Raw genomic sequence first — 25,725 nt, 5'->3', positions numbered from 1 at the left:
CAGGAATTGAACTGTGACCTCCTGGTTCATAAGTTAACGCTCAACCACTGAGCCACCCCAGCTGGGATTTCTCTCCTTTTTAAAAAATGTATCTTTATTGTTCAAAGTATTACATTTGTCCCCCTTTCCCCCCTTTGCCACATCTAATTTTTGAATGAGATTAACATTTAAGTAGGTAGATGTTGAGTAATGCAGATAATCTGTAATGTGGCCTTTGGCACGGCCAGTTGAGGCCATGTTTTAGGACTTCTTAAGATGAGTCTGCTGGTGCCTAGGGCACCGTTGACGGCTGCCACATCCACGCAGGATGGCTTAGGGGAAGAGGAACACCCTCCAGCGCTGACGCTTTTCTGCCCCTTTTCTGCTGGCATCCAGGTGGCTGTCTGAGGGCCCGGGAGCCATGGAGCCCACCGCTGGGGAATTACAGCTCGTGCCCGGGGCAACCAAAGAAGTCCCTGCACCGGACGCTGCGTGCTGCCGAGTGGCGCTCTCTGCCGCGGTGGCCGCCAGCATCGTCATCCTCACCCTGGCCGTCCTTGTGGGTAAGTGGCTGAGGGCTTGCGTGGGTTCATACACTGGGTGGCTGCACAATGACGCTCAGAGGTGGCTCCGTGGTGTCCGCGTGGGGATTATGTTTGTCTCCAGAGACAGAGGGCTGAGTGTGCAAGCATGGAATTGAAGGCGGGCCCTTCCTGCCACCCAAGGGATACGACGAGCAGACCAGGCACACACCGAGGTGGGTGGGCACACGGCAGGCAGGTTAATACCTGCGTAACTTCATTTCCCACAGCTGGGCTCTCCAAGGACGCTCTCACAGCCGGGGTGAAATGGACAAACAGGGACAGGGAAATGAACTTATTAAAAGTCTTGAGAGCCCGGCCGGTGTGGCTCAGTGGTTGAGCATTGGCCCATGAACCAGGAGGTCAGGGTTCGATTCCCAGTCAGGGCACATGCAGAGGCAACCGATCTTTTCCCTCTCTCATCATTGATGTTTCTGTCTCTCTCTCCTCTCTCCCTTCCTCTCTCTGAAATCAATAAAAACATGTTTTTTAAAAATAAAATGAAAGCCTTAAGAAACTTGAAAAGTATTTTAAAAAAATGAACAACTGTCTATATCCCACCACACAATGCTTCCCATTTCATACTTGTTCCCAGTAGACACAGACAGAATTTAAAACGAAACATGCAAAACGATGACCCATCTATACGGTGTGGGACTGCGTTATACAAACCACACAGGAAGTTCTTCTTATACTTCAACAATGCGCTGCAGGTCCCCGCAGACGGTGCTGCGTTCCACGGCTGTCCACGATGGCAGCCCCGAGCCCCATTGGCTGTGTAGAGTGAAATCCACTAAAATGAAATAATCTTTAACAATTAAATTCCTCAGTCCCCACCAGGCACATTCCACAGGTGGCTCGTGGCGACTGTACTGGACAGCACAGATCTAGAACCTTCTGTCGTCTCGGGAAGTTCTGTGGCTCTGGAACGGGCTTATTCTGAGAGGATGAGGTTCTTACGGTTTTATTTGGGACTAGGAAAGTCACCTGGCGTTCATGAGATGATGATAGCAAGTAGTAGCTTGGCAATCCTCGGTGGGTCCCCCTAATTTAAAAATATATATATTTGTGGAACATCAGGAACATCTCACAGCTGGGCACAGCTCACCAAGGCCCCTAGTGGCTCTTGGCATCAAGTGCAGGAAGTTGGACGTGTGTGTATTTGTGTGCACCTGTGCATGTATGTAGGCATGTGGGTGTGTGCGTGAGAGTATGTGTGAGTGTGCATGTGTGCCCATGCACGAGGGTGTATGTGTGTGTGAGAGTGTGCATACGTATGTGGGTATCCTTGCACCAGGGAGAGGAGGAGGCAGGGTTTCACACCTTTATTCTAATTTATTGATTTTTTACAGAGAGGAAGAGAGAGGGATAGAGAGTAGAAACATCGATGAGAGAGGAACATCGATCAGCTGCCTGCACACCCCCTACTGGGTATGTGCCCACAACCAAGGTACATGCCCTTGAATCGAACCAGGGACCCTTGAGTCCGCAGACCGACGCTCTACCCACTGAGCCAAACCGGTTTCGGCCACACCTTTATTCTAGAAGCACAGATACATTTTGTGACTAAGAGACAAACATAATCCCCAGAAGGACCCCTGAAACCAAGGAAGGCTTTAAGAAGCACTTAAATTTTTTTTTAACTTAAAAAATGGCCCAGCCCTAGCCAGTTTAGCTCAGTGGGTAGAGCGTTGGCCTGCCGACTGAAGGGTCCCAGGTTCGATTCCGGTCAAGGGCACATGCCCGGGTTGCGGGCTCCATCCCCAGTAGGGGGTGTGCAGGAGGCAGCTGATCAATGATTCTCTCTCATCATTGATGTTTCTATCTCTCTCTCCTCTCCCTTCCTCTCTGAAATCAATAAAAATATATTATAAAAATAAATAAAATAATAAAATAAAATAAATGGCCTGGCCAGGGTGGCTCCATGATTGAGTGTCGACCTATAAACCGAGAGGTTGCCCTAACCAGTTTGGCTCAGTGGATAGAGTGTCAGCCTGCGGACTCAAGAGTCCCAAGTTCAATTCCGGTCAAGGGCATGAAACTTGGTTTTGGGCACATCCCCAGAAGGGGGTGTGCAGGAGGTAGCTGATCGATGTTTCTAGCTCTCTCTCCCTCTCCCTTCCTCTCTGTAAAAAAATAAATAAAAATATATTTTTTTAAAAAACGGGAGGTCACAGTTTGATTCCCAGGTGGGGCATGTGCCTGTGTGGGGCGTGCAGGAGCCAGCCGATTGATGATTCTCTCTCATCATTGATGTTTCTCTCTCTCTCCCTTCCTCTCTGAAGTCAATAAAAATATTTTTTAAAAATTTAAAGTTAAAATGAAACTGTATCCCTTTGCCCTTTAAGACAGCTCACAAGTTAACCTTGGGGGGACCTGGGGGAGGGTGCTGGGGCATCTCTGCTGTTAATAATCAGTCAGGACAACCCCTGGGGGGTCTGTGACTATTTCCGGGGGAAACAGAAAGGCTTAGTTGGTTACAGAGCATAGCAATTTTGTCTACACAACAGGATGCTTGTTTTTCTTTACTTTTAATTTATTGAATGAGAAGACAAACCTAAAAGCAAAATTTTTAGGATTGGTTTAGAATATTTATTTTATCTACTCAATAAACAAATATCTAAATATCTGTCTAGATGAGTATTCACTCATAATAAATAGAATTGGGACCCAGCTTTCATGGTTTATGTGGCAGCTACTATAATTTTAAAAACAATTTTGGCCCTAGCTGGTTTGGCTCAGTGGATAGAGCGTCGGCCTGTGGACTGAAGGGTCCCAGGTTCGATTCCAGTCAAGGGCACATGCCCGGGTTGTGGGCTCGATCCCCAGTAGGGGGCATGCAGGAGGCAGCCGATCAATGATTCTCTCTCATCATTGATGTTCCTATCTCTCTCTCCTTTCTCCCTTCCTCTCTGAAATCAATAAAAAATGTAATAGTAATAAATGTTTGCAATTACGATCATTTTTGCTAGTGTGTCCTTTTGACAGTCCCAACATATGTCAACAGTGAGAAATGCGTGTTTTCATGGTTTATGTGGTTGCTATTGTATTAGTTATTTAACATTTTTATAACTATCATTCCTTGCTAGTGTGTACTTTTTTCCTTTTTAAAGGTGCAATCTTTTTAAAAATATGTTCCTATTGATTTGAGAGAGGAAGGGAGAGGGAGAGAGATAGAAACATCAATGATGAGAAAGAAACATCAACATTGATTGGCTGCCTCCTGCACGCCTCCTGCTGGGGATCAAACCCAAAACCCAGGCATGTATTCTGACCCGGAATCGAACCAGTGACCATCTTGGTGCATGGGTTGACGCTCAACCACTGAGCCACACTGGCCGGGCGCTAATGTGTGCTTTTGACAAAATATTTCTGACCGTTGTCAACCCAGTGTTTTCAGAGGGTGGTGTCCTGGGGCGGCGGCCCGAGGGTCCGGTGCCTGTGGCTGTGGTCATGCCTGCAGTATTTGGTGTCCCCTTCCCAGGGCGCAGGTGGGATTGCTGCTCTAAAGTGCAGGGGAGGTATCCTGAGGTCGTTTCAGCCATTTTTGGCTGAAGTCGGCCTCAGGCCCTGGCCAGACACATCCAGTGAGACAAGGATGACTGGGAGTTAGTCCTGCCCTCACGCAAAACCTGGGGACCTCTGAGGCTCTGTGCTGTCCCTGGGGGCCTCCAGGTGGGGGACCTCTGAGGCTCTGTGCTGTCCCTGGGGGCCTCCAGGTGGGGGACATGTGAGAGTTGAAAAGGAGGCTCTGTTAACAATCAGCCAGGACAGCCCCTGGGGAGTCAGCCCACCCCCGTGTTTATCAGGTGACCCGGGCCCCTAGGTGGTGGGGCCTTCGAGGCCCCTTAGCTGAGCCCGCAGTGGGCTCTCTCACCGAGCCCTGGTCTCGCCCGCAGCCTCCCTCTCTACACAGGGTGTCGATGTGGAGCACACGGCCGAGCTGCAAGGGATCCGGTACGCCCGCAGCCTGCAGCAGGAGGCCTCCGACTACTACCGCACGCTGACGCCCACCCTGGAAATGCTGGTGAGGGGCACCTGAGAGCAAGGGGGCCAGGTGGGTGGCCAGGAGCGTCCACCAAGAGAAGCTCTCATGCCGAGCAAGCCGAGCAGGGGGAGACCCAGGCGGGCATGGGGCAGGGAGGCGGGTGCGTGGAGGAACTGGACAAGGCCTGTGTGGCCGAGGCTGGCGCGTTGTAGAAGGCAGAGGAGAATGGTGCCCAACGGGAAGTGGCTCCTGCAGGGCTTGTGGGCCACGTGTGAAGGTTGTAAATTGTCTTCCAGGGGAGAAGTGAGAATCCCCATTCGTGGCTGGTAGGGATACGATATGGGGCTGCTGCTATGGAAAAGCCTAGCTGTGCATCAGAAAGTTAAATGTAGGGTCATCCTGTGACCCAGCAATCAATTCTGCTCCTCGGTATCCGCCCAAGAGAGATGAAAACACACGTCCACGCAGAACCCTGCACACGCATGCTCACTGCGGTAGGATTCACAATGGCTAAAAAGTGGAAGCAACCCAGCTGTCCATCAGCCGGTGAACGGATTCACAGGTGTGGTCCCTGCACGCCCTGGAGTATTACTCAGCCATGGAAGGAGTGGGCCACTGACACTCTGGCGTGGATGAGCCCTGTACATGTGGTGCTTAGTGAATCAAGGATCTGTGTTAAGATTTAAGCATGGCCCTCGCCAGTTTGGCTCAGTGGCTAGAGCGTCGGCCTGCGGACTGAGGGGTCCTGGGTTCGATTCTGGTCAAGGGCACATGCCCGAGTTGCAGGCTCAATCTCCAGTAGGGAGCGTGCAGGTGGCAGCCGATCAATGATTCTCTCTCATCATTGATGTCTCTCTCTCTCTCTCTCTCTCTCTCTCCCTTCCTCTCTGAAATCAATAAAGATATATTTTTTAAAAATTTTAAGTATGAATTAATTAAAATTAACTAAAAGGTAAAAATCATTTCCTCAGTAGCACCAGCCACGTTTCAAATGCTCAGTAGCCACGTGTGGATGGTGGCTGCCGTGCAGGGCCGGACAGATGTAGAACATTCTGGGACTTTGTAGAACGTTCTAGGAGACAGTACAGCTATCGATGCAGGCAGTTAGGATGTGGACTGCTGTGTCCATCACCCCAAAATAAGCCCTGTCCCCATCACCCACCGCTGCTTCCAGCCCCTGGCAATCACCACCCACTCTCTGCGGCTCTGCCTGATCGGAACGTGTCTCATCAACGGGATCACACGCTGTGTGGCCTTTCCGGGTCTGGCTTCTCTCACTGAGCATCCTGTTTACAAGGTCCTTCCACCTTGTAGCAAGTGCCCGTGCCTCACTCCTTTTCACGGCTGAGTGGTTTCTAGTGTGGGGATGGACCCCACTTACTGCTTCCGGGGAGCAATACTGTCACATGAGTAACTTGGGAATGTCCGCCCCTGGCATCACGTGGCTCCGGGACGTCGCCGCGTGCGTTGGGTCTCAGAGGAGGTGCTTTCCCTCCCCCGGCCCAGCTTCCCTCCCAGGACAGGCTTCCTGGGGGACGGGCGCCCGTGCTGTGGGCTCAGCAGTTGCTGCCGTTGTTTCCGTTGCAGTTTGTCAGCAGCTTCAGGAAGACAGAGCTGGAGGCCAGCTGCGTGGGCTGCACAGTGCTGAGTTACAGGTGAGCCGGGGCCTCCTGGGGCCAAAGGGACCTTGGTGGACACCCAGAGGCTGGGAGGTTCCAGCGAGGGGAGCCCGCCCTCCACAGGCCTCTCCTCTGCCGGCAGGGACGGGAACGCCAGCGTCCTTGTGCGTTTCCGGCTGCACTTCCTGCTGCTGGCCCTGCGCTCGCTGGACCTGGGCCTGGAGCAGGAGCTGCTGCAGCGGGGACTCCGGGCGAGGCTGCAGGGCCACGGCGTCCCCCTGGCTGCCCACGGCACCATTGTGTCTGCCGAGCTCACAGGCAAGTAGGCGGTGGAGACCCAAGACCCTGAGAGGCTGTGGAGGGGAGCATTAAACTGTAGGTTTCCAGTCGTCACCCCTCCCCCTGCCTCGCCCTCAATGGTGTGGACCAGGCCTCAGCCGCCGGTGAACGGCCAGAGTGTAACTATTTTCATCTTTGTAGCCCACCACGGGGCTCTGCTGTAGGAGCCCAAAAGCAGCCCAGGACAATGTCTGAACAAATGGACACGGCTGTGTGTCGATAAAACTTTATTTACAAAAACAAGTGGTGGGGTTTGGCTCAGTGGATAGAGCGTCGGCCTGCGGACTGAAGGGTCCCAGGTTCGATTCCGGTTAAGGGCATGTGCCTTGGTTGCGGGCACATCCCCAGTAGGGGGTGTGCAGGAGGCAGCTGATCGATGTTTCTCTCTCATCGATGTTTCTAACTCTCTGTCCCTCTCCCTTCCTCTCTGTAAATAAATCAATAAAATATATATTTAAAAAAAAAACAACAAGTGGTGGGTCAGGTTTGGCCCATGACTGCATTTTGTTGATCTCTGGTATGGAAATAAGATAAATTCTAAAATCTGAGGATGCATCAGACTATTGTCAGATGAAAGACTGATCACCTTGCCCTGGCCCTGGCCCTGGCCCTGGCCCTGGCCCTGCAGGACATTTATGGTCCCCTCCCCACCAGCCCTGACACAGCAGCTGAGTCGTAGTGGCCTCGACGTCAGCACGAACACACTGTTCCGTGGGGGTGGGAATGTCTCATGGCTGTGCGTCCGCTGTGGCAGCCACCAGCCCCGCTGGCTACTGAACACCTGCCATGTGGCCGCTAGACTGGGGAACACCGTGCTGCATCTGGCTTCATCTCAGTGGATTTAAGTTAGACGTTTAAGTGGCTCCCACGGTGGACAGAGCGGCTCTCCGCTTGGCAGTGTGATGTTTTCAAGGCCTGCCGCCACTCCCCAGTGAGCTTCTCTCTCTCTCCATTTCACTGCAGGAAGCCAGAAGGGGCCATTGGCGGAAAGAGACTTGAAATCAGGTATGTTTTCCCCCCGTCCACGAGCTGCCTGCCCTCGGCCAGGTTTCCTCTGCCTGTGGTCACGGCGAGAGGGCTCCTACGACTCGGTTCAAGGGCGCAAAGGAAATGCCCGCCCGGGGTGGACGCTGGTTCTGCGCACAGATTCCAAGTCCCGTGCGTGCACAGCGTTCACAGACGGAGCCTTCGTTAGAACCTCGACCTACTGAGGGGGTCGCTTGGGAAGGTGTATAAATGTCCAATCCCATGCTGTACACCTGAAGCTAATACAATAATTGTATTTCCACTGTCATTGAAAAATAAACTTAAAAACATTTCAACTAAAGAGGAGGCACTTTGAAGTATACATGGCCAAGCATGATTAAGGGAAAACATTCCTGGGTTTCTGGGGTTTTTTGAAAAGTGGTGGAAACCTGTTGTTTGGAAAAAAAAAAAGAAAGAGTTTGGGGGCCACCAAGAAAAGAGAATACATGCTCCCTGGAATGTCATCGCTGTTGATATTTTAGTGACTGTCCTTCCAGTCAGCTGGAGACACACGTGTAGATGCATGTATTTCGTTTCATCTCAGTGCTCCCCCAGGGGTGACTGCCCCCAGCGACACGGAGTGCTGTCCGGAGACGTCCGTGGCTGTCACGCCTCCCAGCACCCAGGACAGGCCCCACAGAGCGTGACCTGGCCCCCATATGAACCACACACTTAAAACGGTCCACGTGGCAAGTTGTATGTTGCCTATGTGACCACAGTGGACATTCTTTAATTTCACTTATTTCTCCCTTTTTTAAACATGGGTCCTAGAAACGTGGAATCACACACATGCGCGCAGACACTTCTGTGGCCAGCCCTGGCCTCGGTGCTGACTGACGTCCGTGCTGAGCCCCTGCTCCTTTGGAGATCATGTCACGGGCCCCCAGAGAGGAGCGGGGACAGGAGCTGTCCTCCACGCCGGAGGTGCTGAGCGGGAGGTGGAATCTCGCTGCAGCGGGGCCAGACCGAGTGAGGTCAGGAACGCGGTTCTTCTCTGCCCGCAGGACACTGTCCAGGGAACGCCTTCTCCTGCGGGAACAGCCAGTGTGTGACCAAAGTGAACCCCGAGTGTGATGACAAAGCGGACTGCTCCGATGGATCCGACGAGGCCCACTGTGGTCAGTCCGCCCGCCTGGCCCGGGCTCGGGCCGTGCCCCCTGGCCCGCTTTGCCCAGAAACGCCGAGTGTGGCGCCCCGGGCCCGTCCTTCCACGCGGGGGTCGTGGGGATGAGAGGCCCGGGGGCAGGCGTCCCGGGGCAGGGCCGCCGTCCTGCCTCCTCGGGGTCCCGGCTGGTGACCTGTCTTGCAGACTGCGGTTTGCAGCCCGGCTGGAGGACCGCTGGCAGGATCGTGGGCGGCGTGGAGGCGTCCCCGGGGGAGTTCCCTTGGCAAGTCAGCCTCCGAGAAAACGACGAGCACTTCTGCGGGGCCGCCGTCATCGGGGCCCGGTGGCTGGTGTCCGCGGCCCACTGCTTCAACGAGTGAGCCCCGTCCCCGCGGCTCGGCCCGCCCCCGCCCCACCCCGAGCCGCCTCCCCTTCCGCCTCGGCCTCGCCGCCTCTCCCGGGGTCCTTCGAGCCCACGGTGCAGAGTCACAGTATTTCCTGTCCCTTCTCATTTCTCACCCTAACTCAGCCCTGTGGGACTCTGTCTTGGTTTAAAATGTTGCTAATCCCCACACCATTTTTTTCTTTTTTGTTATTTATTACGATTTCTGACGATGTCGCTGGAAAATATGTCTTGATGGCGGAGTTTGGGGGCACCCCTTAACGTTGGCCCCCAGAGAGGACCGGCCTCTCCTAAGCCCCGCCCCGGCCCCGGGCACAGGGGCCGCTCAGTGCCATTTGTTTGCGTTTGCCCCGCAGGTTCCAAGATCCCACCGAGTGGGTGGCCTACGCCGGCACCACCCAGCTCAGCGGCTCCGAGGCCAGCACGGTGCGGGCCCGCGTGGCCCAGATCATCACGCACCCCTCCTACAACCCCGACACCGCCGACTTCGACGTGGCGGTGCTCCGGCTGGGCAGCCCTCTGCCCTTCGGCCGGCACGTCCAGCCCGTGTGCCTGCCGGCGGCCACGCACGTCTTCCCGCCCAGGAGGAAGTGTCTGATCTCCGGCTGGGGCTACCTCAAGGAGGACTTCCGTAAGCTCCCCTCCCCGCCGGCTGCCAGGAGCAGACTGAACCACGCAGTGCTCCCCTTTACCCACGATGCCCTGTCTGCAGATTCGCCACTTGCTAATATTTATCTGGAACCCCAAGTAGATACAAGTGGGAATTTTGTGCTCAGTTGCGGATGCGCACAGAGAGGACGTGCTTGAGTTGAGGACAAGCATGTTCTCATGTAAGGTGATGCCCTGCCTCCTTGTTTCAGCTCAGGCTGTAAGCCAGGGTCCTTTTCATGGTATATTTACTGCCATGTTTTTTGGGGGGGTTTGTGGGGGTTTTTTGTGTGTTTTGTTGTGTGGGTTTTTTTGCATTTCTGTGGCTGATTTTGCTGCCCCCCAAGCACAAGGCTGAAGTGCTGGCTAGTGTGGCACAAGAAGGCTGCTATGTGCCTCAGGGAGAAAACAGTGTTAGATCAACTTCATTTAGGCACGAGTTATAGCACCGCTGGCCTTGAGTTCAAGGTCAATGAAGGAGCACAGGGTTCCAATGAGGAGACAAGGCGATGGGTATTTATGAGGAAGGCAAGAGGAACAGTTACATCTACAGAGGGAAGGCACTGCTGTTGGTGCCTGTTAGAAATAAGGCGAGCCCCCCAAGTCAGGGGTTCTGGTAGAATACAAAACACTCGGGAGCCAGGCAGCAAGGCAAACATATTTACTTCGACGTGGAAGGGTGCACATGCATGGTCTGGAAGCTCCTGCACACCGAGCAGGCGGGCTGCTCGGCTTTATAATCCCTGACGCACGTGACCTGTCCTTTGCTCCTGATTGGAGCTCAGGTGCACAGTCTTTCGCGATTGGCTAATTCAAAGGGAGGGGTTGGCCTTTGCTGTTTCAAGATGGCAGCCCCCAGGGGAGCTGCAAGCCATGCGGCCAACATGGCGGCTGCCAAGTCACACAGTCCAAAATGGCGGCTGTCTAAACTGTTCTTTGACAGAAAAGAGGACTTGTTTATTCTCACAGTGCCCACAGCATGACATAGTGGTGTTTATCCTGAAAACTGCTTTTATTCTTCAGCCTGGTAGCTGTCTGTCCAGCAGTCACAATATCTGCTTTCTTACTATCTTTGCAAACAGTTCTTTGGGACACAAGGCTGCCCAAGCCCAGCCCAAGGGTTATTTGGCCCTGTTTTTTTTTTTTAGTGAACCAATAAAGCTTTATCTATAAAAACAACTAGTGGAGATTCCAGTTAAGCACACACACACACACACACAAACACAAACACACACACCAACAAGTATCTGGCCTGAGAGATATAGATTGCTGACCCTTGCTCTAAATCACAGTGCGAGATTAGTGGGAATAAAGATATGGCAGACGGTTGTTTTGCCTTGTTTTAACATCCCAAGATTTGAGGCCTAAGATGTGCAAGGCAGTTCTTCTGGGATGGCAGCTTTGACTCTGTTTTAAAGTGGCTCCATTACTTTGGACAAATGTACAGGCAGTCCTCGGGTTACGTCGTTTCGTGGTTACGTCGCCATCTCCCATTTACAGTAGTTATAAAAAAAAAAGTTCCGTCATTTCGGCGTATGTACATATGTGCTTTATGTTTATTATTTATTTACCACAAGTAAAGGTCAGGAATTGTTATCTTTCTTTTAAATTTTTTTACTGTTTCACTTTGTTACTGCTGTGTATGTGCTCCATGTGAGTGATGTAGGTGTTTATGTAGGTGGGTTCTGACGGCGAAAATCGGCGCCGTAGGGACGGATCCCCGACGTAACCCGAGGACTGCCCTGTATATTGAGTATGGCTTCTTTAAACGGAAACACACACAGCACAAGGTTCTGTATCGGTTGCTTGAGGAAAATGCTGTGACCAGAGTCACAGGAACCTAACTCTGCATTTCCCCAGGAACAGTAGTTCCGTATTCAGGAATCCAGTGTTGGTAGTGACTTTAGAGGCCAGAACTGCCTCAGATAATGAGAACGGTTGTGACTGGATGGTGATAAGTGCTGGGGAGGAAACCAACAGGATGGAGGACAGCGTTAGGAAAGGGCCCACGAAGTGACACCTCGACTGAGACATGGCGGATGCGGCAAACCCAGACGGGCAGAGTCAGGGGACAGGAAAGAGTCCCATCACTGAGAAAAGTTCTCTGAGACAACATTGGTCCAGAACGTTCTAGAGCTGCAGTGTGCCGTACAGTAGCCACAGCCGCAGACCAGGTCGGCAGGTACACAGGTTTGCATAGACAGAGCCTGTCCATGACTCTGGAGCCTGGGCGTGGGGGTGTCCTCCCGAGCTAGGGCTTCCTGGGGCCAGGGTCTGAGCCTCGGACACACCTGGCCTCCCTGGCGAGGCCCCCGGGCCTGTGTTTGGGGGTTTTCTCTGGTCTGTGTCTGCCTGAGAAAAAAGAAAAATCCTGGAAGATTAGGATTTTTGTGATAAGGAAAGATTTTTGCCATAAGAACCTAATCAGGAGGGAAAGGAGCTGATGACTAAATCCAATCAATAAACATTTGAGCCCCTCCAGCTCACTGTTCCAGAGATTATGCAGCAAGCAAAACAGACAGAAGTCCCTATGCATAGGGCGCTCCCCGTCCAGCCCGGCCCAGCACCATCCAGCATTACCGTCCTCGGTGCTGGGTGTGCTGTCTGCTGGAAACATCCACTATGGGAGCCGTCAGCCCCATGAAATGTGGCCAGTGCAGCTGAGAAGCTGAGTTTTGCATTTTATTTCATTTGCACGCATTTAAATCTACCTTTAAATAGCCACATGTGGCCGCTGGCTACTGTACTGGACATGGCAATTGTAGGGGCAGTAAACACTCAGCAAGATGAGTGATAGGATGAAAGCAGTGGAGAACATAACCAGGATGGGGGCTGCAGGAGAGGTCAGGGAGGTCAGGAGAGGCCTCCTTGAGAAAGGAGAGGAAGGCAGAAGGCAAGCGGGTTCCTCGGGACAAGCATGCTAGGCAGCTGGAACAGGATGTGCAAGGGCCCTGGGGTAGGTGGTTCAGTCTTGGGCATTTGGGCTGAGTCAGGGGGAACACACCCTGCGGGGCGGGGGGGGGGGGGGAGGTTGTTGAGGGGAAAAGAGGATATGATCTGACTTCATGTTTAGCCAAGATGGCACTGGCTGCCGGGCTGAGAAATGATTCCAGCAGGGCAGGACTAGAGCAGGGGTGGGGAACCTTTTTCTGCCAAGGGCCATCTGGATACTTATAACGTCAGACAACATTATCACCTTAAACATCAGCCTGCTATATGCGGTCCAACGTTTAATGAACTCGCCCCCTAACGCCTTGGCAGGGCCTGACCACATGGTTTCCCGGGCCTTCTATGGCCTGCAGGCAGGATGTGCTTCCCGCCCCTGGGCTAGAGCAACAGCAGACGCGGGTAAGGGGAGCGGCGACGGGGAGCCCAGTCTTGGGGTGTTAGCCTGGACACCTCTTAGCTGTCAGCGTGGAGAGTGTTCTCATAGGCGTTTGTAGAGCCTTTCCTCTTCGCTGGTTTCCGAGGCTGGTGCTGCAGCATCTCTGCTTGCAGCTGGGGAAACTGAGGCACAGGGAAGGGGAGTCCTTCGGCATTCCGGCTCAGGCTGACTGCCAGGGCCCCGGAATGCTCACCCCACGGGTCTCTCCCGTCCCGGGCAGTGATCAAGCCGGAGATGCTGCAGAAAGCCACCGTGGAGCTGCTGGACCAGGCCTTGTGCGCCAGCCTGTACGGCAACTCCCTCACGGACCGGATGGTGTGCGCCGGCTACCTGGACGGCAAGGTGGATTCTTGCCAGGTGAGCCCCGGGGGCCCCAGACAGCGCCCCACCTGAGGAGGCGGCCAAAGGAGGCCCCCGGTTTCTACCCTTGGTTTTTAGCACAGGACTTCGCGCTGGGTTTCCTTCTTTGTAGGTTTTTGTTTCTGCGTGTGTTGTTTTGTTCATCCTCACACGAGGATATTTTTTCCACTGATTTCTAGAGAAAGTGGAAGGGAGGAAGGGGCAAAGAGAGAGACACATGGATTGGTTGCCTCTGCATGACCCCCGGCCAGGGCTGAGGAATCCAACCTGCAACCCAGGTGCGTATCCTTGCCTGGGAATTGAACCTGCAGTGCGGGGGCCGACGCTCTACCCACTGAGTCGCACTGGCCAGGGCTGTAGTTTATGGTATATGTTTGTTCTCATTTCTGAAGCCTGGTGGGCGAGGAGAGACTGCTGCATGTGCTCAGGTCGCCATATCAAAACCCAGAGCCTGGAGGAAATGTCGGGAAACAATGAGAGAGCACCGCTGACGCTCGGAGACTTAACGTGGGGTGGTGAACACACAGTACAGGGAACAGACGCTGTGTTGTAGAATTGTGCGCCTGAAACCTAATAATTTTGTTAACCAGTGTCACCCCAATAAATTAAAAAGTAAAATGAGCCCTGGCCCTAGGTGGTTTGGCTCAGTGGATAGAGCATCAGCCTGCGGACTGAAGGGTCCCGGGTTCGATTCTGGTCAAGGGCACATGCCCGGGTTGTGGGCTCGATCCCCATTGAGGAGCATGCGGGAGGCAGTCAATCAATGATTCTCTCTCATCATTGATGTTTCTATCTCTCTCTCCCTCTCCCTTCCTCTCTGAAATCATAAAAATATATATTAAAAATAAAATGAGCCCTGGCCAGGTAGTTCAGTGGGTTAGAGCATCCTTCTGATACGCTGACGTTGTGGGTTCGATCCCAGTCAGGGCACATACAATGATCAACCAATGAATGCATAAATAAGCAGGACAACAAATCTCTCTCTTCCTCTCTCTCAAAATCAATACATCAAAATAAAATGGGGCCCTGGCCGGTGTGGCTCAGTGGGTTGGGCGTCATCCCACGCAACAAAAGGTTGCCAGTTTGATTCCTGGTCAGGGCACATACCCGGGTTACAGATTTGATCCCTGGTAGGGGGCATGCAGGAGGCCAGCCGATCAACGATTCTCTTTCTCTCTCTCCCTCTCCCTTCCTCTCCCTTCCTCTCTCTCTCTCAAAATCAATAAAAAATATTTTAAAAAATAAATAAAATGGGGAAAAGGAAGTAATAAGAAAATGCTTGTGTTTGAGAATGTAAGAGTCAAGGTGCGCTGGGTGTGAGGAGGAGGCAAAGGATCACAAGGCAGGATAAGGGAGGAGAGAGCAGGCCCGGCAGGAGAAGGCCCCGCAGCCAGGGAGCTGACTGGAGGCTCCAGCAGGGCAGCCACCTGTTGGCATCAGCGAAGATGCAGTGAGATACGGAGGGCAGAGGGCGGTGCTGACGGGCTGGGTTTGAGCTGCTGGTGGTAGAACGGAAGATCTTCCAGGTCCCATGGTCCTACCGCCCTGTTTTATTTTCACGAAAGAGGAAACGGAGGTTCTGAGATGTGAATCGTCAGCCCACATTTTCTCCGTGAGCGGGTGTGGGGCGAGGTCCCCACCCAGGGACGGCTCTCGGGCCCTGCAGCTCTGGGACCTGGAGCCGGGGAGCCTGACTCCTCTGAGGGTGTGCCTTTGCCTCCTAGGGCGACTCCGGAGGCCCCCTGGTCTGCGAGGAGCCCTCCGGCAGGTTCTTCCTGGCCGGCATCGTGAGCTGGGGCATCGGCTGTGCGGAAGCCCGGCGCCCAGGGGTCTATGCCCGAGTGACCAGGCTGCGGGACTGGATCCTGGGGGCGATGGCCACGGCCAGCAAGCCTCCGGTTCCCACGGAGGCTCCTGCCCCCGCCACCCCCAGCACTGTCTGGTCCACCAGCCCCAAGAGCCGGGCGGTCAACACCCCCACCAAACCCACCGTGGCCCCCAGCTCTGCACCTCTGGACTCCGTGACGGCCTCTAAGCCACAAGGTACCTCCTGGGGAGACGGCAGGGGCAGGCGCGGGCGCCCTGCAGGGTCGGATCGATTGGCACTGGCTTCCTGAAGCGCTCCGTGGGGAAGAGGCGGGTGGTGGACCAGTGATGTCTGTCATGAGCACAGCCTAAGACACACACATGGGCATCCTTCAGATGTATGGCCCGGGAAAGCCAAGCCATCCAATGGGGTACACACAGGACACCCCAAAGGGTCAGCAAGAGGCCAGGGTGGGAGAGAGACCAGCTGAGTTTTCACAGGTGGGCGCCCTCCGGAAACACCGCTCACACAGAGCGCGGATGTGTACATTTTACCCTCGCTTTTTTTTTCCTTTCAAAATTTTCCTAGATGCGCTTGCATGCTTCTTTTTCCAGGTAAAACCCAGCGTATCCGGGTTTTTTTTACTTTTGTTTTTCATTGTGGTGGCACGCGAGAAACGTAACATGCAATCAACCATTGTGCACATTTCGGAGTGTCCGGTTCAGCAGTTAAGTCTGCTGGCCTTGTGGGTCTTGAAACACATGTACATCTGTCTTCACTTGGTGGGTTCCCAGGGCCCAGATCTGACAGCGGCCCTCCTTTATGGTCCCACAAAACTACGCTGCTCTGAGCCCGTCCAACTCTGTTTCACAAAAACGGCCCCATACGCCACCCCATCCCAAGATCCCACCTAAGTCCCCCTTTGTTGGTGAGCCCCCACCGTGGTTCTGATGTGCTGGCTCCCCCTGGTAGCAAGCTCACAAACCTGACCTTGGGGCTTCAGGTCTGTGTCTGATGGGACCAGGGCACTTCATAATGTTATCCTCTCCTTTTCTTAATCCTCACCTGAGGGTATTTTTTCCATTTATTTATTTGTTTTTGTTAATCCTCACTCGAGGATTATTTTTTTCCCCATTGATTTTTTTTTTAGAGTGGGAAGGAGGGGGAGAGACAGAGAGAGAGGAACATCTATAACTCACACTGCTTGGTTGCCCCCTGCCCGCGCCCCGACTGGGGCCAGGGATGGAGCCTGCAACCCAGGTACGTGCCCTTGACCAGAATCAAACCTGCGACCCTTCAGTCCAAGGGCAGATGCTCTACCCACTGAGAAGCAGCCAGGGCTATCTTCTCATTTTTAACCTGTTGCCCCCAGCTGTGCCACATTCTTGCTGCTAGTCCGTAGGACAGTAGGGCACCTTTAAGCCTCAATGATGGGAGTGGTTTGCCCGGCCCAGTCAGAGCCCGGGGGCTGCACCTGGTGTCTGGGGGCCCTCCTCGGCTCAGGTGCTCCCGCTCTGAGCTGAGGCACCGGGCCCTCTTCTCGCCCCTCACAGAGTGTGGCGCCAGGCCAGCAATGGAGAAGCCCACCCGCATCGTGGGCGGGTTCGGAGCCACGGCTGGGGAGGTGCCCTGGCAGGTCAGCCTGAAGGAAGGCTCCAGGCACTTCTGCGGAGCGACTGTGGTGGGAGACCGCTGGCTGCTGTCCGCAGCCCACTGCTTCAACCAGTAAGCCCAGCCCCGGCCCAGGAGGACGCTCAGCTCCCCCATCCCCACCGGGTCCCCTCCCTCCGGCCTTCCCCAGCATTCAGAAACCACGTATGACCAAACGTGTGGCCATCTGTGCTCTAGGCGGCCACGGCAGAGCCCCCTCCCCAGCCCCCACCTCACCCGGCTCACGACCCGGGTGTCTGGATGTCTGATTGCAAGTGAGAGGGGAGCATGAAGGAGAAGTGGGGGGCCCTGGAGGAGCCATCTCAAGGGAGAATAATCTGTCAAGCTGATTTCCGGGGAGCCCGAGGGGGTCACTGGGGCGGGACAGCCAGGCGGCACTGACCTTTGCGTCATAAACCTGTCGGGGCCTCTCGTGCCGCTGGGCCAGCTCCCTCTCGTTACAGACAAGGAAATGAGGCCCCAAGGGGCTCCCTGTCTGGCCCCCAGCCCCCCAGTTTGGGACTGCTTTGGGGGCGCAGCCGTGTGGCCCCTCCATCCTCCCGGTGCCCCTCCCCAGAGCCTGGGCCCTGCAGCTCTGCCTGGCGTCCTGGGGCGTCAGGTGTGTCTGAGTGGCCCCTTGTTGGCAGCACGAAGGTGGAGCTGGTGCAGGCCCACCTGGGCACCGTCTCTCTCACGGGCATCGGCGGGAGCCCGGTGAAGATGGGGCTCAAAAGGACCGTGCTGCACCCCCAGTACAACCCCAGCATCCTGGACTTCGACGTGGCCGTCCTGGAGCTGTCAGGGCCGCTGGTCTTCAACAAGTACATCCAGCCCGTGTGCCTGCCCCTGGCCATCCAGAAGTTCCCCGTGGGCCGCAAGTGCGTGATCTCCGGATGGGGCAACACGCAGGAGGGAAATGGTGAGCGCCTCGGGGGGGGGGGGGGCCTGCTCCCAATGCCTGCAAACCACAGGTCTGCACCCCTCCAGGGGTTGCAAACTCCAGCCACAGGCCCAACGCAGCTCTTTTTTATACACGACGTTTCACTGGCACCCAGCAAAGCCCACTGTTGACGGAGGAGCTGTGGTGGCTTTCCTGCTACAGAAGCAGAAATGAGTAGCCCCGACAGAGACTGGCCCGTAAAGCCGCACACACGTCCCCTGTGGCCTTTCCAGAAGAAGTGTCAGACCCTGTGCTGTACCCTTCAGAGCCCCAAGAGTCAATGCTGCCTTTGGAAGCTCAGAGTGGCCTCCCCGCAGGTCACCCAAGGGCTAGGGAATCGCTTGGGACCGTGCTGAGATGCTAGGGCTCCACCTCCTTCTTGCTGTGTGACTCAGTTTCTTCCTCTGCAGGATGAGGAGGGTGCCTTTCAGAGCCGAGCCATTTACTGAACGGTGATCACTGTGTCATTTTGGGGGGGGGGGGTCTCCTTTTCCTGGCAGCAACGAAGCCGGACACCCTGCAGCGCGCGTCCGTGGGCATCATAGACCAGAAGGCGTGCAGCGCCCTCTACAACTTCTCGCTCACGGACAGGATGCTCTGCGCCGGCTTCCTGGAGGGCAAGGTGGACTCCTGCCAGGTAGCACTCACGGGGGATGGAGCGGGATTCAGACGGAGGGCCCGCCCCCTGCCGCCGGGCGGTGCTCCTTTGTTCAGATGTGAGGGTTTTCAGTGAGGGGAAGTCTGGAATTGAACTCAATGTCTTTAAATACGAGTGATGTAGGGAAATGATAGTATGTCCCTCAGGAGAGGAGGCAGCAGTTTGAAAGTGTGTGGTAGGCCTGGCCCATGTGGCTCAGTTGGTTGAGTGTTGTCCCATGCACCACGAGGTCGCCAGTTTGATTCCCAGTCAGGGCACATGCCCAGGTTTCGGGCTCCATCCCCAGTGGGGGTCATGCAGAAGGTAGCTGATGGATGTTTCTCTCTCCCTCTCCCTTCCTCTCCCTCTAAAATCAAAATAAAACTATATTTTAAAAAAATCTATTTAAATCATTTTTAAGAATGTGGTAGATATATGCAAAATGTACACATACTTCAATATATCTATATGCATATTTAAGGTCATATTTTATATGTATATATTTAAAAAGAGATACATTGTATATATTTAAATATATTTTTATTGATTTCAGAGAGGAAGGGAGAGGGAGAGATAGATAGAAACATCAATGATGAGAGAGAATCATTGATCGGCTGCCTCCTGCACACCCCCAACTGGGGATCAAGCCCACAACCCAGGCATGTGCCCTTGACTGGAATTGAACCCAGGACCCTTCGGTCCGCAGGCCGACGCTCTATCCACTGAGCCAAACCAGCCAGGGCAGGCACAGTGTATATTAACTGAAATAAAGCTAATCCCAGATTAGTACACATATGACCACACTGTCCAACAGGATTCACCCCTGGGGAGGGGGGCGTGGGGACGAGGGCGGGGCTGTTTCAGACCCTGTGGCCGTGTCCCACGCCCTGTCCTCTGGCTCCCCTGACGGGCCTCTCCCCCTGTGGGAATGCAGGAGGTCCTGGCAGTGCCCTCTGCAGAGAGGTGCCCGACGGCCACAGCCAGCCCTCTTTCCTTCTTTTCAGGGTGACTCTGGGGGCCCCCTCGCCTGTGAGGAGACCCCTGGTGTGTTTTATCTGGCGGGGATTGTCAGCTGGGGCATTGGCTGTGCTCAGGCTAAGAAACCCGGCGTGTATGCTCGCATCACCAGTCTGAAGGGCTGGATCCTGGATGTCATGGCCTCCTCCCCCGTCCCCACACCTGCCTCCTCCACCACAAGGACGCCTGCCACCCCCACTCCTGTCCCCGGGACAGTGGCTGGCCTCACAGTCCTGGGGGTCACAGCCAGCAGACCCACCCTCCGGACCACCAGCAGGACAACCAGCCCCCCTGCCCACAGGACGGCCAGTGCCGTGAGCACCACTGCCGGGCGGCAGACACCACTTCCAAATGCCTCGCGGACCACCAAGGACGCCCGGCTTCCAGGTACTGGGAGGAATGGGTGACGCGTGTCGGTGGCAGGGGTCCGGCGTCCGTCTGTCGGGGCTGCTGTCACATCCCACAGGCCGGGGCTTACGCAGCGACATTTACTGCCTCCCAGGCCTGGAGGCCAGGTGCCGGCAGGGCCGGTTTCTCCTGAAGCCGCTCTCCTTGGCATGCCGACGGCCGCCTTCTCCCTGTGTCCGCACAGGGTCGACCCTGAGTCTGGGTCCTGATCTCTTCTTAGGACTCCAGTCATATTGGATTAGGGCCCACACCCAATGACCTCACTGCGCCTTAATCACTTCTTCACAGGCCCTGTCTCCCCACAGCCACATTCTGATGTCCTGGAGATCAGAGCTTTAACTATGGCTTTTGTGGGGACACAAGTCTGCCCATCATCTTCCTCCTGACAGCCAGGGACATGGGCATGGGGGGGGGGGGGGCACTGAACGGGCAGACCTGCACCACCTAGTGGCAAATGTCTTAATCTGCAACCCCTGTCAGCTCCCATTTTTTAAAAGGAAACTTCGGGGGGGGGGGGGGGGGGGGGGGTACACGGAGGAGTCCCTGACCAGGGTCTCCATGAGGGGAATTCTCCATCCACTCATCCCATGCTCATAAAGCCCCGCTCTGGGCCAGACCCCATGCTAAGCTCAGGTACAGCAGGGACCCAGAAGGTGGAAAAACAAACTCATAGCAGAATGGTACATAGTTAGGAGAGAGGAGGACCGAGCAGGACCAAGCTGGGGCACAGGGCCAGCTGGTCTCCCAGGCTCCCGTTATGGGCTGAGAGGGTATCTCGCTGGCCAGTAGAGACACTGAGAGAGAATGTAGCCCTGAGATCCTTCCATTCGTGTCTAAAATGCTGAGTTCACTTTTATTAACTACTGGAGGCCCAGTGCACAAAATTCGTGCATGGGGGGGGGGGTGGTCCCTCAGCCCAGCCTGCACCCTCTCCAATCTAGGACCCCTTGGGGGATGTCTGACTCCCGGCTTAGGGATCAGGCCTAAACCAGCAGTCGGACATCCCTCTTACAATCCAGGACTGCTAGCTCCTAATCACTCGTCTGCCTGCCTGCCCGATTGCCCCTAACCACTTCTGCCTGCCAGCCTGATCACCCCCTAACCACTTCCCTGCCAGCCCGATCAATGCCTAACTGCTCCCCTGCCAGCCCAGTCGCCCCCAACTGCCCTCCCCTGCTGGCCTGATCACCCACAACTGCCCTCCCCTGCTGGCCACCTTGTGGTGGCCATCTTGGGACCACATGGGGGCAGCCATCTTCTGTGAGGGTATGACAGTCAATTTGCATATTGCCTCTTTATTATATAGGATTAATCAGAACTATATAAAACTGCTGTATTTGTCGGTCAAAAATAAAGCCCCATCAGGTACGGGTGATTTCATGTGGCTCAAGCTAAGACTGAGTCAGCAGGTGCCTGGGGGACCACAGAGAAAACACTCTGACTTCTGCATGACATGGGACTTTCCAGGTGAACCCCATGTTAGCGAGCCTGCCCACTCTCCAGGCAGACGTGAACTTAATGCTCTCATATCCAGATTCTGGGGACCACGTCTGGGCTGCTTTCACTCAGGTGGGGAGGCGGGGAGCAGGCTGCTCTGGTGAGCTCCCAAAGGGGCAGATGCTCAGCACACAGACTGCTGGTCTGTGCAGGCTGCACCCACCTTCCTCCTCACTGCGAACTTCCCCAGAACTCCCCACTGCCCCAAGTCCCCCGTCATCTCCACGGTGGCTCCTTGCAGAGATGGGTCCAGGGAGATGTCTCTGCCTCTTTCCTCCATCATCAGTCCCCTCCCTGGGCCTCCTTAGGCCCATTGTCCTCCAGATTGGTATGGGCAGGGGTGTGTGTGCATAACTTAATCCCATTACAGAGGAGTTTGGGGAAAACTCCCCATGATCCCACTGCTCCGTCACATCCTTCACGACATGCCGTGAGGGTTCTTACCTTCCCCCCTGCACATGGTCAGGCAGTGGCCGGGCTCCATCAGCCTGTCACCCAGCACAGACCCGAACCCACCAGGCCAGATTCATGCGCTCGGCACCAAGGCAGCCGCACACCAGAGGGACCAGGGACGGGTCGCCAAACAAAGCCAGCCCGGTCGTCAGGAGGTCGGGATCTGGGGGCGGAGTGCTGTGTAGGTGACCTTGAGATGAAGCAGGGTTTTCATCGGCTCAGACCAAAGCAGACCATGTGCCAAGGGCCTGGATGTGGGTTCGGAGGGCGGGGAGGATTTGGATCCCGGCTCCTTGGGAATCACAGTTAAGACAGAGGTGACATGTTGAGTCTAGAACCCCCTTATCTGAACCCTGCACCTGGACTGGAAGTCGAGGCAAAGTTTCGGGATCTAGACCTTCCAGACCCAAGGGGACCTTTCCTTCACAGCTTTTCCTGCCGGTCTGGGTCGGGGCACAGGGTTTCCGGCAGGGGCACTCGGAGAATGCGGGTGTGATACTGTACAGCTGTCACTGTTCTTGGGAGAAGCAGTTTAACTCCCCAGCTAGCTTCATCTGGTTCTGGCCGTTAGCCTGATGATTTTCATGTTGCTGTAGCTACGGGCAGGCGTCCGCTGTGGGGGCAGCGTTTCCAGGAAAGGGAGCACAGCTTCTGCCAGATTTCCCGGCCCCTGGGTCCTGGGCAAGGTCCAGATGGTGTCAGGAGGGTGGAGGCGGTGGGGCTAGCAGGATGGGGCAGGTGGCCTCTCGTCTCCCCATCTCTTCTTCCAGCTGAGGCCAGAGCGGGAGCCTTTCCTGTCTGGAGGGCGGTGGAGGCAGCTGGGTGGTGGGAGTGGCTGGGAGGGGGCAGGCTCCGCATGGCCCTGTGGGACCAGGTGGGTAGGCGTGCCCCTGATGGGTGATAACGAGTCCCTGCAGCACCCTCTTGACACCACCCTGTGCTTTCTACAGTTGTGTTCTGAGGGTGCTCCTTGTGCTGGGGGTGACGGGTGTCACAGCACAGGGCGTCTGGGAAGACAAACTAGCACAGGAGCTGGTGGGCAAGCAGGGCCCTCCTGGCGTGCTAAGGGGTGTGGGAAGATCTGAGCCAGCAGAGAACCCAGCTGCTGAGGGACTGAGATGCCTGGGAAGGCGTGGTGGTGGGAGAGGACAGTATCCTGGTCCCCATCTGGGGAGGAGGCACGGCCCCAAAGCTGAGGTTGTAGGAAACATACTTAAATGCATTTCAAATATTATTTGGGAAAAGCCTAGAGGAGGCGTGTGTGTAGGACCGAGTCCAGTGTTTGTGCAGTTTTTTCGAGGCGGGTCCCCCACCCCGCTCAAGGGCCAGTGTCAGACACTGCATCTGCCCAATGCCCTCTGCCCGCTCTCCTGCAGACTGCGGCCTGGCGCCCGTGGCGGCTCTGACCAGGATCGTGGGCGGCAGCGCCGCAGGCCTCGGGGAGTGGCCGTGGCAGGTGAGCCTGTGGCTGCGGCGCCGGGAGCACCGCTGCGGGGCCGTGCTGGTGGCTGAGAGGTGGTTGCTGTCTGCTGCACACTGCTTTGACGTGTGAGTCTCGTCTGCCCCCAATGCCCCAGCCCATTGGTGGTTCACCGGAAATGACTTGTGACCCCAAAACTTATGGTCATGCCCCCACCCCCACCCCTGCTGCCCCTAGTCCATGCAGCCCACCCCTGCCCACTCATCACACAGGGCTGCAGGGATTCAATCCTACACACACACTCACACATACCCTGCCACACACCTCCCGCCCCAAACCCCAGGGCTGCAGCCTCTTCCAGTCCAGGGCCCAGCTTGGTGGTGCATGGGGTCTCTCGGTACCTGAGACCTCTCCATTCTCCAAAGGCCACATACTGGGGAGTCCCCTTCCTGGCAGGCTGCTCAGTAGGGTGGAGCAGGCCAGGGGCCTTCCCTCCTTGGAGACACCCAGTTCTTGTGCACACTCTGCATGCTGCAGGACAGGGTCAGAGGGAATGGGCAGGAACCCTCTGGCCCCCAGAGCCCTAATATTGGGCAGAAACGGATAATTTGTGATGTCACCTCATTGCTGTGGGTGCATTTCAGGCAAGGCCCCCTCACTGTCCTAGGAGGAAGGGATGACTCATCCCCATATCCATGAGCAACACTGGGCCCAGAGGCTGAGTGCCCTGCCAAAGGTCCCTGACCAACCCCCTGGGGCACAGGCAAGGACAAGCCACAGCCCTATGGGGCAGAGTCCAGGGGAGCACAGGCAGGTGGTGACTGGAGTGCGGGGATCCAGGACGCCTGTCCCCACGCACCCTACAGCTATGGAGACCCCAAGCAGTGGGTGGCCTTCCTGGGCACACCGTTCCTAAGTGGCGCTGATGGGCAGCTGGAGCGCGTGGCACGCATCTACAAGCACCCCTTCTACAACCTCTACACGCTCGACTATGATGTGGCGCTGCTGGAGTTGGTAGAGCCTGTGCACCGAAGCCGCCTGGTCCGGCCCATCTGCCTACCGGAGCCTGCACCCCGGCCCCCCAACGGGGCACGCTGTGTCATCACCGGCTGGGGCTCCGTTCGAGAGGGAGGTAGGCGAGTCCAATACGCGAAGCCAGGCCCGCACCCTCAGGGGTTGTCGGTCTGGTGTGGGGGCATCAGGAAGGCCTCCAGCCTGGTCCCTCGTGGCCTACTGCCCGCCTCACCCACAGGCTCCATGGCACGGCAACTGCAGAAGGCGGCCGTGCGCCTCCTCAGTGAGCAGGCCTGCCGCCGCTACTACCCGGTGCAGATCAGCAGCCGCATGCTGTGTGCCGGCTTCCCGCAGGGCGGCGTGGACAGCTGTTCAGTGAGCACAATTTAAAACTGAAATGGGTGTTCTGCGGGGTAAGGGGCCCATCCATCCGGGAGAGCAAGTTCTGGTTGCTCTAAAGCCCACAGCCAGGACCCACCCTTTGGTGCAAACTTAAGCTGATCAAGCAGGGAACCTTTTCACCCTCAGATGTTTCAATGGACCACTGTTTATTGGGCATCCATTACCAGCCAGTTCCCACCCCACATCCTCACTGCCGCCTGCAGGCGAGGAATGGGAACAGGCTGCATGCAGTGTACGGCTGTTCTACTAGGGAGCCTGTGACAGGTGCTCACAAATGTCTGCCAGACAGATGAGCGGCTTATCCTGGCATTAAGCCTATTTCCCAGACAGCAAAAGTGAGGCTCACAGGGCTACTCACTTGGGGTCACATGGGGAGCCCAGGAGACACTCCTGTGGTGGCCAGGCACCCAAGGTGTTCAGATCGGGTAGTCCTCTCTTGCCCGAGGGTTGCTATGGGGAGGTGGGGGAAACTGGCCTGCTCTCTCTAAGTGCCTTTCCTCTCTCCTCCCCTCAGGGTGATGCTGGGGGACCTCTGGCCTGCAGGGAACCCTCTGGCCAGTGGGTGTTAACTGGGGTCACCAGCTGGGGCTATGGCTGTGGGCGACCTCACTTCCCAGGTGTCTATACCCGGGTGGCTGCTGTGAGAGGCTGGATCACACAGAACATCCAGGAGTGACCACCCCATGGCTGTCCAGGCCTGGGAGGACAAGGCAGTAGTAACCAACCAGCCAGCAGTCCGAGAAGGGGAGTCCAGTCCAGATGGTGGGCGGGGAGTGCTGCGGGCAGTGGGAGTACAGTTTTACTGTATCTTTTGTTCCAATAAAAAGCCCCTTGTCCCTAACTTACTGGCTCACACACTTGCACATCACAGCAAGAACTACTTGCTTGCCCATGACCCAGGGCCTAAAGTTGGGATGAAAAATGGGTGGGGTAAGGTAGCAAGACCTCCCAGGAAGAGGGCTGCCATAACCCCAGCCTTTGGGGCTGGGGTTCAGCCTCATCTTCAAGGTTCCTTTTGTCTCATTCAGGGAACCAGTAGCAAGCGCC

General features: G+C 55.7%; 1 protein-coding gene across 2 annotated transcripts; it reads left to right on the top strand.

Moving 5' to 3' along the window:
* Positions 1 to 400: 400 nt before the first annotated feature.
* On the top strand, positions 401 to 25,425 carry TMPRSS9 (transmembrane serine protease 9). Of its 2 annotated transcripts, XM_054717532.1 has the most exons (18): positions 401 to 542; positions 4,460 to 4,587; positions 6,136 to 6,203; positions 6,310 to 6,489; positions 7,474 to 7,511; positions 8,537 to 8,650; positions 8,842 to 9,013; positions 9,397 to 9,671; positions 13,294 to 13,430; positions 15,158 to 15,476; positions 16,794 to 16,965; positions 17,538 to 17,809; positions 18,331 to 18,467; positions 19,472 to 19,871; positions 23,219 to 23,390; positions 24,129 to 24,394; positions 24,515 to 24,651; positions 25,193 to 25,425. In XM_054717532.1, the coding sequence occupies exons 1-18, from the start codon at positions 401 to 403 to the stop codon at positions 25,352 to 25,354; spliced, it is 3,291 nt and encodes a 1,096-aa protein (XP_054573507.1). In that variant the 3' UTR covers positions 25,355 to 25,425. The 2 variants fall into 2 exon arrangements, with proteins under 2 accessions (XP_054573507.1, XP_054573508.1); XM_054717533.1 differs by lacking the exon at positions 6,136 to 6,203 and having other exon boundaries at positions 4,460 to 4,586; positions 6,343 to 6,489.
* Positions 25,426 to 25,725: the final 300 nt, after the last annotated feature.

This window comes from Eptesicus fuscus, chromosome 6 (genome assembly GCF_027574615.1).
Source record: "Eptesicus fuscus isolate TK198812 chromosome 6, DD_ASM_mEF_20220401, whole genome shotgun sequence".
In the NCBI taxonomy this organism is placed as follows: Eukaryota; Metazoa; Chordata; class Mammalia; order Chiroptera; family Vespertilionidae; genus Eptesicus; species Eptesicus fuscus.
The sequence above is the reverse complement of the archived record's forward strand: the minus strand, read 5'-3'. Positions and strand labels throughout refer to the sequence as shown.